General features: G+C 40.6%; 1 protein-coding gene across 2 annotated transcripts in view; it reads left to right on the top strand.

Annotated features, from left to right (window-relative positions):
- KCNH5 (potassium voltage-gated channel subfamily H member 5) overlaps positions 1-17,435 on the top strand; it is a 153,331-nt gene that overhangs the window by 56,452 nt on the left and 79,444 nt on the right. For both annotated transcript variants that reach the window (XM_021554525.3, XM_021554526.3), the window contains one exon: positions 1,967-2,396. In XM_021554525.3, the coding sequence (XP_021410200.1) occupies positions 1,967-2,396 (430 nt within the window). The remainder of the gene's footprint in view (positions 1-1,966; positions 2,397-17,435) is intronic.

The following is a 17,435-nucleotide window of genomic DNA, read 5'->3' as shown; positions in this document are numbered from 1 at the left end:
GAAATGAATGGTGTCTCTAATAAAAACAGAGTTAATGCATCTCTGTTTGACCAATGCAACACGATTTGAGCCTATGAGAAAAACACCCTGCTGTTTTCTCCCTCTTATGAAAGTTGAAAGCTTTCAAAGTCAAGGTTAACTCAGTAAAATATACTGTAGAATAACTATGAAACTAGTCTGAAGTTCTCTCTCGTTTGTTTTTTTTTTTTTTTTTTTAATGTTGATATTGTTACTGTGGTGTTGGACCCTCGTTCAGTAGTCCATTGGCCACAGTTCATTGTGCCAGGAATATTGGAAGGGACTTCCCAGTTTATTGGAAAACTTGGTTGCTCAGAGTGTCTCCCAGTCATAAATCCTAAAGCAAATAAGTAGATACACATTTAGATGGAAATAAGGATGATACTCTGATATCTGTCTTGTGTAAATGCAAAATGCAGAAATCAAAATGGGAAAATTCCACTTCCCTCTGTGGTATTAGTCATCATGAGAGCTTGAATGCAAATATAGAGCTTCAATTTATTAAGGATTTGGGGATCTGAAACACATTCCAACAGGATTTGAAAAGCATACAAGAACTGTGCCAAACAGATTACATCTAGAAATATCAGATGTATGTTACCCTTCAAATGCTGGGAAAAGGGAAAAAGGTGCAAAAGAGACAAATGTTTTTTCTGGTATGGAAAACTCCAGAAACTCCAGTCTTTTACTGTTTGATAATATAATTAGCCAGTGTTTTGACTAGACTGATTTGATAATGATGCATAGAAAAGGGCAATTTAATCTTGGCTCAGTAACTAGGAATGTTTGCCTCATTGCTTTCTATGTCTTAATTTTTACTTTAAATTAAATGTCTTCAACTTTTGAATGTTTTATATTAGAAACCTTCCTTTACAAATTTTCTATTTTGAGCCACTAATTAATGCACAAGTTAGTTATATCATGGGATTGCAGTAGATCAGGAGCATATTTTTGTTCTCTTTCTGCATCTCGAAAACTCCCAAACCATTTGTGCATTGAGAGGGACATACACATTTCTTATCCTTTCTCAGATGTTTCTATTAATTTTCTGATGGTCCTTGTGCTCTTATTCCCTAAATATTTGTATTTCCATTTATTTGTATGTCATCTATCTTGTGTGACAGGAAAAAAACAACACTGAACCAACACTTGCTTTAGGAAAATATCTGTTGATTGGAGAGGAAATTAAACCTGTATGCAAAGGCACGTGCCTTGTGGTCCGTACTTCCCTTGCTCAGGAAGGTGATGTGCCCACAGTTGTTTAATTCCATGTTCAGTCAGGATGCTTCTTGTAAATAAAAAAATGTCCAGAGTTATGTTTGAAGGGTAATAAGAGGTGGAGAGTGTTGTGTAGAGACCGTTACTCAGCTCCTGTTTGGTGGATGAGAGTAGCAATAGGCAGATTACTCTGAGTTTCCCACTTCGATTACTTTCTGATGTTTCTCTCAAGCATCTGTTAGTCTTGAGGGTTCTTAAAGTAGGTGTGCCCCTGTTTTGGCCAGAATAACAATCCTCTGCTTGGATTTAATAGCAGGCTGATCTCTGGGAAACTTCAGGAGGACTCCACAGGGCTCGTTTAGTTCCATCTGTGACTTCTCTTCCACTTCCTTTTATCTTCTTGGGGTCAAAAAAGTCTTTAATTTACTTCAAACTGGTGAAGCATTGAACCACTCCTTTTGTAATAAACTTGCTGTTTCCATTTTGGATTCTACAGAACCCTTCTGTTGCTTTGAAAGACTGAGTTTGAACAAAGTAATTTATCCACCTGGTGAGTGCCAAACTCAATTTAGCCTGGCAAGGACAAAAGCACTGGAGGGACAGGAGGGTTTGATCTTGTATTCTGTTATCTGATAGAAAGATTTTAAGCAGATGCAGGAATTGCTGTATAGCCTTCTGTGCTCACCAGCAGGATATTTCAGATCAAATAATGCTTTTTATTCCTTTCCAGGGAATCAGTAGCCTCTTCAGCTCCTTGAAAGTGGTGCGCCTTCTACGGCTGGGCCGGGTGGCCAGGAAGCTGGACCATTACCTGGAATATGGTGCTGCCGTGCTGGTGCTGTTGGTGTGTGTCTTTGGGCTGGTGGCCCACTGGCTGGCCTGCATCTGGTACAGCATTGGGGACTACGAGGTGATCGATGAACTGACCAACACCATCAAAACAGACAGCTGGCTCTACCAGCTGGCCCTGAGCATCGGCACCCCGTATCGCTACAACAGCACGGGCTCGGGCCAGTGGGAAGGAGGGCCCAGCAAAGACTCCTTGTACATATCCTCCCTCTACTTTACCATGACAAGCCTTACAACCATAGGATTTGGGAACATAGCACCCACCACTGATGGGGAGAAGATTTTTTCGGTGGCCATGATGATGGTTGGCTGTAAGTAAAATCTCGTTTTCTTGTGTTTAAGGGAAGTTCTGTGGCCAGTACCCTGCTTGTATAGTGCACTTGCTTTAAGCTTTCTTGAAAAGACCTGTGTTACCTGTAAATAATAATGAAATGAACTTAGAATTCTTGAAAACGGGTATTGAAATGATGTAGTTACTGTACCTTTTAAATTGCTGTCAAGGCTAAGTGGTCTGGGTACATAAGTGTGCCCAATGGCAAGTTTATACCTGAGGCCTCACCTTTGCACTTTAAATATGGCTTTTAACATGTTTGTAAGGTCTTTGCTAGAATTTGGTTAAAAGTTACAAAGTGTATATGAATTCAGGTAGTCTGAGTTTTGCTTATAAACTTACACAAGCCTGGAATTGTTTGATGTGGTTTTACCCAATTCTTGAAACATTTAGTGGTTCCATAAATTGATTGTTTGCTTTATGGCACTGCTTTGAGATATAAATCCTGATTTTATCTTCTGAATGTGGTTTCCTTTGTCACCAGCAAAGCTAGAAGTGAAGGAAATGGTGAAACAATATATTGCACCTTTTTTTCTGCTTCCTGCTGTTTCACAGCTCTCCTGAAATTGTCCAAAATCAGGAGTGGTAAGGCACAACTCTCATTTCATGTGCTGCCAAGGTTATATCACTGAGGGGCTCTACAGATAAACAGAAATTTTCAAAATATAGTAGACACAACTCAAAATGTTAATACCATTTGGAGAATTATTTTTCTGTTAAATCAGTAACTCGTGGTACTTCTCTGGTGCTTTCTATTTGCTGAGCATTTGCAAACACTAAGCAATTATGTAACAAGAGAGCAAACAAAACCTTTTGATAATAAGATCTGCATAATCTCTCTGATAATTATCTCAGCTAACACTTTAGAGCTCATCTCTGAGAAATACTGAAATATAAAAGGGAAGTTTTCCTGCCACAGTCTTTCTAGATCTTTACAAGATTAAAGACATTTGTTTGTAGATTTTAAAATGCTTTTTTAAAAGAGAGGTTGCAATTTTAGGACTCTTTCAGCATGGTGCAATGAAATTTCTGCTGAACACCATCTTTATATGATGGGTTGATGTGTTGCAAAACATCTCCAAGTCCATAAAAAAGCAAATCCCCAAGCCAGAGCACTAGTGAGCTAATGCAGATAGGTCATCAAAAGCCCATAGGAGCTGATGTGCTGTTTGTTGACAGTGATTTGTGGTATTTACAGAACCTGGGGATTTGGAGAATAAAGTGGATATAGAACATTTTTATGCATTGCAATATTTGCTTCCCTCTTTTTTTTAATTGTTTTTGTTTGTTTTGTTTTTGTTTGTTTGTTTTTTGTTGTTTGTTTGTGTTTTTGTGGTTTTTTTCTGTTTTTTGTTTGTTTGTTTTTGTGGTTTTTTTTTGTTTTTTTTTCTTTTTGTGGGGACTTGTCCTGTTGAGGGCGATTTGACAAGAAACAAAACCAAAAAACGAAGTGGTAAATGACTTAAGGTGTGATGAGAGCCATAAAAACATGATGAATGCCACTCCTACTATTTATGATGATAACAGCAACAACAAAATACATGCATGGCCTCAGCGGGTGAAAGGAAAGGGATATTGTAACCTGCTTTGTGTCTGTTCTAGGGGGGTTGCTTCCTTGCTTTTTCATGTCTAAAACTCATCCTAAAGGCGGGGAATACAAAGTAGGAGGATCAAGATTGACACTGGCAACAGCCTGTGTATGTGGCACTGGCTAATAATTTCCATAAGCATTACCTACAAAATTACTAAATGTAGACATCAACTTTATAAGTAGCAGCTGCGAGTTTAGCAGTTGGGCAACTGTGTGTAGTATTGTAGGCTTTTAGATGATCTAAAATTTAGAGGATCTAAAATTTAAGAAGTATGGCAAAGGGAGTACTGAGTTGCTTATTGCATGAAAATAATAACACCAAAATAAATGTGCCTGCTCTTGTGAGAGGGGTGAAGAGCACTGTGGCAGGCAGGAAGGCTGCAGACAGGAGAAACCTTTTTGGTTTATTTACAAGTAAAATTTACAAGTAAAAGTGCTCAATTATCATGAAATAGTGAATCTCCTGCAACAACATCAATGCATATTTGAAGATTTCTAATCCATGCACATCAGTGTGATGAATGCTCCTGACTGAAATCCAAACCTTGATTGATCTTTTTCCACTGGTTAGAAAATAAACTAGCTTTGGAACAGGCACTGGTCATGGGCTTAATATTGCAATATTTGTGCAGAGAGATCAGACCTGCAGGATTTTATAGACATGTTTTGCAGAGCTGGCTGCTGAAAGCCTGGGACTCTGAGCTCCAAAATGAAACAGGGAGGCACAACAAATAGTTGATGGAAAATGCAATTTCCCAGGCATTCAGGGTGTCCACTGAGTTCTGGAGAAGGATTTGGCCTCATGAAAAGGTGTAACTAAGAACGGAGTTATTTTCAAACCAAGATATTCTAGTTTCTCTTTTGAAACAGTGTTTTGAGATAAACATTCAGTAAAATTCAATTACAGTTCAGTCAATAAATATGTCTGGTCCACAAACATGCTCCTGTTATAAGCAGAGAGAGGCTGTGAAATACCTTTGGTAGTTCTCCTGAAGAAGTTTGCTTATACCATTAGCTGATATTGGCAGTGTTTTGTTTTTTTTTTTTTTTTTTTTTTTTTCCCTAACAGACTATGCCAAATAAATGTTTCAAACTTAGCACTGGAATCAGAGATAGTAATTCATCACAATCCCAGCTGCCTACTCATGCAAACTGCAGATAGGAAAGGAAATCTTGCCAGCCTTGTCAGCGAGCTGCAGCTTCTTCTGAAAGCCCCAAGTTTCCTATTCATGCTGGTAAAGTTATCAGGACCTGGGAGGAGTATTTGGAGAGATTTGCAAATCCTTCTGGTGGGCAGGATTGCAGGATGGTGTTCTTGTTAAAAATAGGCAGATTCAGATTCTGTAGGTGCTGATGAAGCATTGCTTGGTGCGGGGCAGGGGCGGGGGAAGCTCTGATGGATGGGGAGTTTTTCAGTGGGATTGGCAGCTTGTCACTTGCTTCTTCACTGAGGACAGATCGAGTGGGATATTTAAGCTGAAATACATCACCTGTCTTGCAGGAAAGAGAGCTTTGAATAACTTAACCTCATCTTGTGGAGCTTGCTTCAGATTTCTTTTTGCCTCACTTGCTTTATCTTGGTGTCCAGTGCTGCTTAGTATTTTTTTTTTTTTCTGTTGCTTCTTGACACTTGAAAAGCTAAAAATAGCAAACAAAGCATCCTATGACAACAGAGCAAGGTTTTTACAAGGGTTGTTGTTTAAATACCTATTGTGCGTTTGCTGCCTAGGGTTGCTGAATGTGCATTGAAAATCTGATTTTTGTAACGCCTTTTGTGTTGATCTAGGTCATTTCATCCCCTCTCTGTGCAGAGCAGAACAAATAGGTAGGCCTGTCAGATCCTTTGACTGCAGCAGGAATCATTTATCATTCAGAGAGGACCTTTGTTGTAAACCCCCCATTATCTTCTGTCAGCTCAGAGCCTCCAAATCCCAGCCTGTGCTGCTGCGTGTTGCTCTGCTTCTGTCCACAAGCAGCTCTAAGGCTCCTGCAGCACAGCCATAGATGCTGATGTAAAACTGACTGGGTTAGTGTCTTTCACAAAAAATAAAAACCCAAAAACCCAAAAAAACCACCACCACCAACCCAAAAAGTCAAAAAAACCACGAAAAAAAATCCCAAATCGTATGAAGAAAGAGAACAGAAAGAAACTTTTGGTGCATACACCATCACTATGTTGCAACTCAGCACAGCCAGGCCTTTAGTGATCAGAAAATAAGGGAGAAAGCGTTTTGGGGAAGGTGGCAGTGTGGTTGGGTGAAACAGCTTGAAAAGTTCAGGAGAGATGGGGTTTTTTGAAGGAAGAAGTGAATGTTTAAACAATAATACACTCATGATTTCTTCCTTCCTGTACTTGAACTGTGGGAACAGCAGCCAGCCTCCCAAAGTTCTTGTTTAGGCAGGGATAGAGTTAATTTTATTCCCAGGAGGTGGTACAGTGCTGTGTGTTGGATTTAGAATGAGAAAGATGTTGTTAGAACACCGAGGTTTCAGCTGTTGCTGGGCAGTGCTTGCATGAAGTCAAGGACTTTTCTGCTCCTCGTTCCCTGCCAGCGAGGAGGCTGGGGGCACAGGGAGCCATGAGGGGACACAGCTGGGACAGCTGGCCCAAACTGGCCCAAGGGACATTGCACACCATATGGCATCATGCTGAACAGTACAACTGGGGGGGCTGAGGGGGACTGGTCAGCAGGCAGTGAGCAATAGCATTGTGCATCATTCGTATTTTGTATTCTTTTTTCATCATTATTATTTTTTCCACTTCTTTTTCTGTCCTGTGAAGCTGTTCCCATCTCAACCCTTGAGTTTTGCCTTTTTTTTTCTGATTCTTTCCCGTATTCCAGTGGGGGAGAGGGAGTGAGCAGGTGGCTTGGGGGAGTTTTAGCTGCCTGCTAGGTTAAAGCACAACACCCGGCCTGGGGCTCAGAGGGTCTCTGACACATTTCATGCTGCTGGTGGAACCTGGAATAATGGGTTTGGCCCTGTCCATGTGCAACAGTGAAATGGCTCTGTGTGGCACAGAGCAGATTGCAGCATCAGCCTGGCCCCATAAATATAGCAATTACAGGAATTTATTTGTCCAGCTGAGTGCACCTGGCATATACATCCAGGCAGTTGGAGAAATCCAGTATATTCCACTGGTCACTGAAATGCTCTGATCATCTGTGCAGCAAGGGAATATCAGAATGAGATACTGAAGGCAGGAGTGTCAATGAGCATTGAATAATTCACTGTTTCTCAGGCTGTAAAAAACTCAGAAGAATCTCTTAGTTATCCATTGGTCCCCAGAATAGCTGAGCAAAGGGTGCTTTGTTGTTCTTCCTTCAGGGAAATACTTTTATTTATATACATAATTACTTTGGCTTCTATTTACTCCAGTTTTATGGGGAGATGGTTGTGGAAGAGATTATATTTTTCAATGACTGGTTTTAAATTACGGTGAAAACATGCCTGGCAATTCACATTGGTTTTGTGTATGAGCAGAATAATTTGTTGTAGTGTTATTGAAGGATACCTCTCTGGAAAATGGGAGTGTTTTCTAGATTCCTCTTTCCAAGAGTTTCTAGTTTAATGGCTCAAAATGCTAACTGGTTTTCCTCTTAAAATACCCAGCTTCATGATTTTCAGCTTTGAAAAGGAGACAGATGTACTTGCTGTCACTTGGACCCCAAGTTACTGCTGTTCATGGGAGAGATGATGAAGGACAGTGTGGGTGGGTTCCTCTTGATATCATAGAATCACAGAATGCTTTGGGTTGGAAGGGACCTTAAAGATCACCCAGTACCAAACTCCCTGCCATGGGCTGGGATATGTTTCACCAGAAGGTGTCTGCTGGACACATAAATATAGATATCATTGATATCTTAGTTATCTATATTAAACACATAGATGTCCTGCCCTCCTTCTAATTTATTAAACAGAGAGAATAAAACTTGCTCTTTCTTTTTTAGAATTGGTGAGATGCTCTCATCTGAGCCACCTCTGGCCCTAAACTCTCCTGTATTTGGCAAATAAACGCTGCTGACTGCTCATGGCACCCCCCTTGCTGCTGCTCAGCCCTTTCAGAGCTGTGACGTGGGGTGCCTGGGGCTGTCAGTCAAGTCTCCATTGATCTGTCAAAGCTAATTCATGATTTCAGTGGGTTCCCTCATTGTTGGAGCAGCATTCTTCGTCAGTTCCCTGCCAATTTACAGGAGTTAGCCACTTGAACGCCGCGTGCATGAATCATGGAAGTTTATCTAGCAAATTTGCTAAGCAGTGGCTAAGCCCACGCGCTGACACAACAGTGTGTCATTGTGGGGAAGCGCTTGTCTGGCAGCCTCCCAGACAAGCAATCCCAAGAGCCCATAGGATTTAATTTTTGATCCTGAGGAAAGTGTGTAAGATAGCACCTTCCAGCAAAAATCACTGCCAGCAGCGTAGATTAAATTGTATTTTTCCCAGCGACAGATACTAATAGGAGGCGGTTTTACACCTGTGAAAATTCACAGGCTGGAGTGTTTAGCTGTGGTTGAAATCCAGCTGTGCCCCTAAGGGTGTCCTACAAGAGTCAGTTCTGTGGAAGGGCAGTTTCTTTTCCTGCAGAGGTCTGGATGTGGGAGAGATGTGGAGCTGCAGAGGGGTTTGTTTGACCTCTTCAGCAGTAGAGAACCAGTACCAGTTTTTGTGCTGCTCTTAAAGTTTCTTAAAATGGGGGCCAGTGAGGGGAATGTCAATTCCAACAACAATATGGCCCTGCTAGCAAGCTCTTAATTGTTTCTTAGAATCACAAAATGATAAAATTATTTGGGTTGGAAGGGACCTTAAAGATCATTGGGTGCAAACCCTGCCATGGGCAGGGACACCTACCAGGTTGCTCAGGTTCCCTGGCATTGAACACTTCCAGGAATGGCACATCCACAATTTCACTGTGCAACCTGTTCTGCTGCATCCAAATCAGGAGAGAGTAAAACTGTTCACTCACATTTACCCATTAGTGCAAAAAGAAGAAAGCAGTACAGAAAGTTACGAGAAGTTGCCTTGCAAGGGAAAATTTCCCCTCTTGAGTGCCATTGAAAAAGCATTTTGACACTTTAGGATTGCTGAGCCATAGCCCAAGTGCTATTAGCTCTACAAAGAAAGGATATCAGGGTCTTTCCGTGGTATCTTTTAGTTGTTACTAATCTTACTTATGTCTCACAGCTGGGGCAGATGAAGTATTTTGAGCCAGGTTATTGGTGTCAGTGCAGCAGTTGAACTTGGCAATCTCAATGTTCTCTGAGCAGCTGTATGAAAAAGCCTTAAGAGTATAATCACATCTCAACAGTAAAAAAAAAAATCAAATTACTCTCAGGGAGTAAAAGATGCAGCTTCATCCACTTTTTAATGGAACTTGAGTCTAAGAGTGAGATCATAAAATCATCGTTTAAGTTGGAAAAGAGATGTAATGTCATTGAGCCAGACCATTACCCCAAGCCCACCACTAAACCATAGTCCTCAAATACCACATCTACACATCTTTTAAATATCTCCAGGGATGGTGACTCTACCACTGCCCTGGGCAGCCTGGTCTGGTGCTTGACACCCTTTCTATGAAGAAATTGTTCCTAATTTGCAATCTAAACCTCCCCTGGTGCAACCTGAGGCTGTTTCCTCTTGTCCTGTCACTTGCTACCTGGGAGAAGATATGACCACCCTCTGGCTACACCCTCCTTTCAGGGAGTTGTAGAGAGCAATGAGATCCCTCTCATCTTTTTTTTTCTCCAGGCTAAGCACTTACAGCTCCCTCAGCTGCTCCTCATCAGATTTATGCTCCAGACCCTTCCCCAGCTCCTCTTCCCTTCTCAGGACATGCTCCAGCACCTGGTTGCATCCACCAGATTGGAGCCATATGTACCTTGTTTTGCTGTAATTCTGTCAGAGCTGGAGATTTTAAAATATTCAGGTTCTAGTTTATAGCAAAAACATATGTCTTTATATAAAGAGCTTTAAAACTGTAAAACAGCCTCCTTGGGAAGCTTTATGGGATTTTTTTTGTCAAGGTTATAGCTAGCATGTGTTTATATAAGGTTTACTTTTATTGTCATTGGCTTAATGTGTTTAAAGGAAATTATGGTATCAAGAGAGATAGGACAGTGAGTGGGAGAGGTAACAATGAAGAAGGAAATGTTATTTCATCCTGTTGAGCTATATTATTTAAAACAACTGAAAATTGTTATTGAATAAATGATACGTAAATGTTGAAAATGAACCTTTATGCTCACACACAGGGTACAAGCAATCACCTGAGATGGTCCCAGAGGGGTTATCAAGTAGTCCTGGATTACTCAAAACAACTGTATCTCTCAGGAAACAGAAAGTGTTAATTAGCCCAGATAGATCAGCAAATATATCTGACTGGCTAAGAACACAACCCAGCTCAGTTTTATAGCATATTGTGCTAGAGGGATAAACAAATCTGAGATAAAAGATAAACCCCAGAGTATCACACTGCTTGGATGGAAGGGGCTCGGGAGCCCCTTTGTGTTTGCCTGTTCTGAAGTTTCAGAGAGCCAAGTGAGTGATCTGAGTGTGTGTCTGCACAGAGATCCTTGGTTTATTTTGTGTGCCCAGGAGATAATGCCTCTGTGTGTTTGGCATTTAAAAGGGAGAGTTACCCAAGAAAGTCAGGCCAGTTAACAGGTACGTCCTGCCTGATATCACTGGAGAAGTGCTTCTCACTGGGCCCTGCTTTCAGTGGAAAAACAGGTGTTTTCTCTTAAATCTCATTAATATTGGCCCAGTTTTGCTTGCAGATAACTGCTGTGTTTTATCAACTGGAGGGGAAGTTAGGATGGGCAGTTCAGCGAGGAGATAAATTATTTTAACAAGTGTCCTGTCACAGAAAATTTGAATTATACCATTGAATCAGGCCTTAAAATACTACTTTTCATGTCCAGCAGGAGACTTCTGTGCTTTAATTTTATTAGGTTGACTTTGAGAACTAAAAAACCATGTGACATTGTCACACATCCAGAGGCGCTGACAGAGCTGGGGGTTTTGTGTTGTTTTGTGTAAAATAGACAAAAAGCCCCAGTCTCTGGGAGGTTTCATTATCACAGTACTGCCTGTAACACGTTTGGTGGTAGTTGGGGATATCAGGTAATTGGATGAAAGATGACAGGTAGCAGTTCTTGGTTTCTCATTGCTTCCTTTCTGTAGGTCTGAACTAGTACAATGTCATGTTCCTCTTGAACATTCTGAGCACTGAGGACTCGGCTTGTGTATCTTTCATCCTCGTTCATCTTTCCTGTGGCTTTTTCTGCAAGAACGTTGGTAGAACTGGGAAAAATAAGTATACTCTGTGTGTGAGTATGACTGTGGGTTCCTCCTTAAAGAGCTTTACTCCTTTCCCTTCCGTTCTGGAGGAAGGACAGGAGAGCATCCAAACTGGCATCTCTCCCCTGGGTACCTGCTGTGCATCCCTGCGAGTGCTGAGTCAAATCCAGTTGCGTTTCAGTAGGAATATTTTGGTCATGAATGATTAAGACTGGTTTTCTTCCACTGGCCCGCAGCCAGCGTGGATTTGGCAAGATGAGTTCATGGCAAATTAATCTGATTTCTCTCTTTGACAAGATAACTGCCTAGAGAATAAAAGGAATTGAGTAGATATAATATATCTGAACTTTTTGGAAGTCTTCTGACAGTTTTTTACTTTGTGGCCTTACAGTGAATGAGTGAATGATCTCAACACGGTCATAACGAAGTTGGTGATAACTGATTGAACAATCTCTCTCAAAATATAATCAAGGGATTCGCTGTCAAACTTGGAAGGAAGTGCCAGCGAGATTTTTGCCCTGCGTGTGGTTGTGCTCAACACTTTCATTAGCAGAGATGAGTGACAGAACAGAGAGAGAGAACAGAGAGAACAGAGAGAGCACATTGGGAGAGTTCTGGGAAGGGTTGCAAGCAGCTCAGATGACAGCATCAGAATCCATAATGATCCCAATAAATTGGAAAGGCGTCCCCAAATCAGCAAGGTGAATGTCAAGAGAGGGAAATGCAGTGCACCATGTGCAAAGAGGGCAATCAAATGCATAAGCACAGTCTAAGGAATAACTGGGTCTGGTGCTGTGAGCTGGAGAGGATTTTGGAGGATATTGGAGGAGGAAAGGTATAGGTGACTACAGATTAAAGTAGCAAGATAGCAGTGGGGTAAAACCTGTAAATTTCTCTTCAGAAACTGTCAGGAGCAGTGCTACAAACACGCTGAAAAGGTATTTATTCTGCTGGGACTAGAACTAGGATCCTTTCTTTTTTAGATACAGCACTTTAAGAAAGCTGTAGAGCAGCTGGAGGGAGAGGAGATCATAAAAATATTACAAGGCAGGATCTCAAGGGAACAGTTGGAAGAACTGACTTTGGCTTAAGCTGATGGAAGCTTAAGGGGAGCATGAATATTGACTTCTACCATGCAAAGAGTGTGCTTGAAAGGGAAAAAAATACTGATCTGTGTTTCCTGGAGGGCAGTCAGGTCACTCATGAGGGAACGAAAGACTGATGTTGGAAACAGGGATTTCAAACACCAGTCCACCAAAAATTTTACAGTTTTGCAGATCATGGGCAGAGCCAGCACCAGATTTGGTAGACTCCAGTTCATTGATGAGCATTGCTACAGGTATCTTTGTTCTTCCCTCAGGACTGCACTCCCTTGAGGTCCCTCCCAAGCCTACAAATCTCTGATGCTAGAGCAGAGTAAGGTACAGCTACAAGTCCCTGCTATGTCTTAGCAAGGCCAAGCAAGCAAAGCACACTTTTTCTAGGTGGTTGACCATCCCTAAACATGTAGTGACTAATTTCAGTACAGGAGTTCTGACATTTTTTGGCTTTAAAAATTTTTGTAACTGAAATATAATTCTGAGCTGAAAGTCCTTGCCTCTGGGTTTTCATAATGACTTTTTCATTAATGAAGATTCGCACTAAAGAAAGAAAAAAAATCATATGAGACATTTTGTTCCCCTCTGCCTTTTCCCCCCTTCTCCTTATTTCTTTAAAGTTTGGGGGTTTTTTAAATGCTGCATCTTTTGGTATAAGAAAATACCAAAAGCATATGCTGGAAGTATAGTAGAAGGATGGAAATAAAATTTTCCTTGAAGACTGAGAAAAAAAAAAGAGTCATTTGGGAGCAATTTGCTTACTTTCAGCTATTTATCTCTTTTTCCAGGAGAAAATGAGCAAGCAGGTAAAAAGAAGAAGACCAATAGATAGAAAAAGTTATTTTTAAAAAGCTGAAAGATTAGTAAGCTTTTATCTTACTTTGTCTACATTTTTGTTGTGTAACAACATGAAGGATTTTCTAATAGAGCAGAATATTTAATTTCTTCCAAAGTGTCTCATGAAAATTAAAACCTATCTCAAAGTTCTACTGTGAAGTGTAATCAGAACTGAAAAAGGATGAAGTTGATGGGAAAGGGTTTATAAATATCTGCTGCTGATTTCTGCATGGTGCTGTGACAATGGGAGATGGAGTGGAGGCTGCATTCCTCTGCAGGAAAAGCCCAGCTCTGTACCAATGGCATCATGTTGGGAGAATTATGTCAGTTCTTCCTCAGTAGAAGATGGTCAGCTCTGAGGTAAAAGCCCCTTAAATTGAATTTTTCCAGAAGTTGGACACTGGGAGGAGCAGTCATATCCATGGCCCTACAAAATTTGTGGTTTTGCATGTACATTCCAACAGTAATGGTGGCAGCTATGGAAAAAATTGTGATTCTTATGTTGTATGGGCAAGGTTGAGCAACCTGAACTCAGCATCAGTGTCACCCAGGCAAACACTGTCAGCCTTTGAATGGCTGCTGCACCCCTCAGGTCTCATCTCTCTTGCCTCATCTGTGATCTAAGGATGTTAAGTTAAAGGCTAGAAGGGCAGAATGAGGTGGGATGAATTCCTGTCTAGTTTTTAAATTAATTTTACTCAGTCCTTCAGTGCTTCCTGAACTGGGAACTTGAAACTCGTGGTGTGTTTTTAAGTCCCACTGACCTCATTGTTTAATGAGAACTTACCTTTATGTGTTCTCTGGCCACACACCACGATGAAGGGAACATTTCTGACATTTCTGCTTTATTGGTGAATCTTCCAAGTATCAGCAAGCTGGAACTAGGGGGGTAAGTCCCATTTTTAGGCTCATGCCTAAAATCTATGTAGGTGTATTGCAAAAACTTCAGCATCCATTTCAATGAGGTCCCATGTATGGATTTTTTTTTTTTTTTACCTGATATGTTTGAATGACACCTGGTTGGTAAAGACATTGGAACAATCCATCGTTCCTGTATGTGGTGAAAGGACAAACTTCATTTTCCTCCTTCTTCTTCCTCATCCAGGAACATTTCAAAGCACAAAATCTGATGCCTGCTTCCACTCCCTTATTTTTGAATAGGAGATCAAGGCACAAAAAAAAGTTACCACTGAGCTTCATTAATGCAAGCATTTCCTGCTGAAATTGATGATCCACCTTACCTAAAGGAAATGTAACTTTCTAGTTAATCAAACACAATCTTGAAAGGGGAAAAAAAAAAGTCAAGTCACTAAGATAAGAAAAACCAAATCTTCTTGTCTGAAGATGAATGAAGGAGGAGAGAAGGGGAAGACAGGTGTGTGAGATCCTACAAAACCTGTGGCACATCCACAGCCCTTGAGGTTTTTGGCCAGCCCTGCCTTGCCCCGTGCACGAGGTGATTTTAGCAGAGCCCTGTCCAGTGAGGAGCCAGGATGAGTGTGTGATTCCATGGCAGTGATGCTGTGCTGAGCCCCACCACATCTTGCACTTTCTGTCTCCTCTGGGAAGTCAAGGGGTGGCACTGGCTGTTAAATGGGATGTAAAATAACAGAGTTGGAGAGATTTATCTGGAACATTACTCTGTGCCAAAATAATAAATCTTTATTGGCTGAACTTCCTTAATATTTTTCAGGGGTTGCAACAGATGTACCTTATTTGTGTGTGTGTTGGTGAGCTTTGGAGCAGGGTTACAATTTTACTTGGTAGACACCACAGGATGCTTTGGATGTTTTTGAAAAAAGTATTTTTTCCCCAAGCTTCTGAGCACTGCAGCTCTTTTTTTATGTTCCACCAACTGCTAAGGGAGCAAAGCAAGTTAAAGCACAAGCTTAGAGCTAGTTTCTGTTTACCCTGTTAAAAATCCAAACAAGCCCAGGAATAGCAGAGTATTAATGAATTAAATCATGAGTGCTTTGCTAAACAGAGGATTTAATGATAAACGTTGGGGCCCTCCCACTTCTCCCTGTCTTAGGAACAACTGAGATTTAAACTCCCCTGCATTATACACAAAATAGCGAGAAAATTATTCATATGGTTTAAACATGGTGTGTGCTCTTGTTTAAATGCTTCTTATATGCATTTAAACAAATGTTTCTAAATGTTTGCAATATTCCACGAGTGATTAGAGGCTTTGAAAGGAGTTTAATGGAAGCTGCAGCAGTACTGAACACCCACATGGACACCCAGAACAGGAGGGACGGGAAACCGAGCTGAGCAGATTTGATCCAGCCTAATTAGTCAGGTTGTTGTTGTTTTTACAGTCTATTATTGATACACAAACAAGCTGTTGAAGAATTAGTAATCTACAACATTGCAGTTCATTAGAGATTTTAGTGGTGCTCTAATAGCCACGTTCCATCTGGATGATAATAAGAAATAATGGGCCATAGAGAAGTTATGCATCCTCACCTTCTAATCCACTTTCAGCCAGCTGAGAAGGCAACAAAGAGGATGTTTGCTGAAATATTATAAATTCAAAGGGAACAGAGTCCTCTGTTCTTTATCTCTGCAAAAGGTATTTATCCCTTTATTCCTTTGTGTGCTGCTCTACTGTTTCTAACCAAATTACTGCTGTGGATAAAGGCAGATCATGGTGTCAGTGTGACACAGACATCTCTGCAGTGGCATGATATCTTTAATGGTTTTTTTGTGTTACTACAATGAGAATGTCAGAATTAATCAGACTTTCTCATAAGTTTGTTGCCTGTCAGGGTATAATTGCAGCAGCAAGGCATGGTCAGGTGTAATGGCAACACATGGAGGTTGTTTACTGATGTGTTTTCATGTGCACATGAAAAGGAGAAGGACTCAGCTGTGGCTGCTTTTAATTGGCAATGTTTAATATAGAAACAAGAGCTTTTGGGTAGAGGTGTCTAAAGGTTGAGGCTTTCATCTAGGAAAGTTAAACTTTTGGTTTAATTTCCAGATCTGACATTTTGTAGAATTGTGAACTTTAGCATTTGATAAATATTGTGGTGCTTTATTCCTCTCCAAACCCATACCTGATTTGTTGGTTTAAATGTTAAATGGTTGGGGGCAGGAGCTCCACATGTTTTTGTAAAGTGCCTACCAAATATTGTAATTAGTTTTTCTTTATTCCTTGTAACTCATAACATGAGTTACAGGGAATGAAGAAAAACAAATTACAATATTCCAGGAATCAAAAAAAAAAAAAAAAAAAAGAAAAAAAAAAAAAAAGAAAAAAGTCTGACTGCACTGAATTAATCTGAATTTCTGTAGCTGACTCGACATAACTGGTTCAGATCTTGGGTTGAGTTCAAAGAGTGCAGGAGACATTTAATCTTTGCCAATCTACAGCTTAAAAGCTGAGGTGAAGGCAGAGGTAAATGTTGGATACTGTGCATTGCTGTGGCTGATCTAAGTGTCTGCAGTCAGGATATTCCATGAGAGCCAAGAGCTCACATGGGCCTGGGCTGTAGCATTTGTGGGAATAAATCTTATGAACCTGGTAGTTCATCCTAATTTAAAAAATAATAAAATACATACATTGTTTTGCTTCAGTGGATGGAGCCTAACAAGTAGGGCTGGAGGCAATTCTTTCTACCAGGAGCAGTGTGTTCCATGGTAAATAGTTCCAGGATTATTATAGCCAGGGTAGATGGGAACAGGACAGATTTGTGATGAAATTAGTCCCTGTCTCATGCTTCTCAGACAAATGTGATGAACATATGTAGGCATAAAGGCAATGGTCTGATACATCTTGATGTTTTAAATTGGCAATGTATTTAAGGCAGAGCCAATATTATTTAGTTGAATGGCAGGAAATACCTGGCTGACGTTGCAAAGCCCCAACAGGTGTCTGCTACAAATATGCAAAAGTCCCCTAACAGACACTGAAAATGGGAGTTGTATAGGATAATATGCAAATATTGAAAACACCAACACAGCTTCGGGGAGTTTTATGTCCCATTCACTGTCAGAGAAATTTTGGCTTTAACATCATGTCCCTGTTTTCTATAAACTTTTCCCATTGCAATCAGCATAGAACATTTCAAACTGGTTTAGGATCTGATCCTCACTCTCCTTTTGCTCTGCAAAACAACACAGAAATATTAGCCACAAAAACGAAATGTGAGATAATAGCAAGGTTAAGATAAGCCATCAAGCTACCACTCAG

The sequence above is a fragment of the Lonchura striata genome, chromosome 6, assembly GCF_046129695.1.
Source record: "Lonchura striata isolate bLonStr1 chromosome 6, bLonStr1.mat, whole genome shotgun sequence".
NCBI classification, from domain to species: Eukaryota; Metazoa; Chordata; class Aves; order Passeriformes; family Estrildidae; genus Lonchura; species Lonchura striata.
The sequence above is the reverse complement of the archived record's forward strand: the minus strand, read 5'-3'. Positions and strand labels throughout refer to the sequence as shown.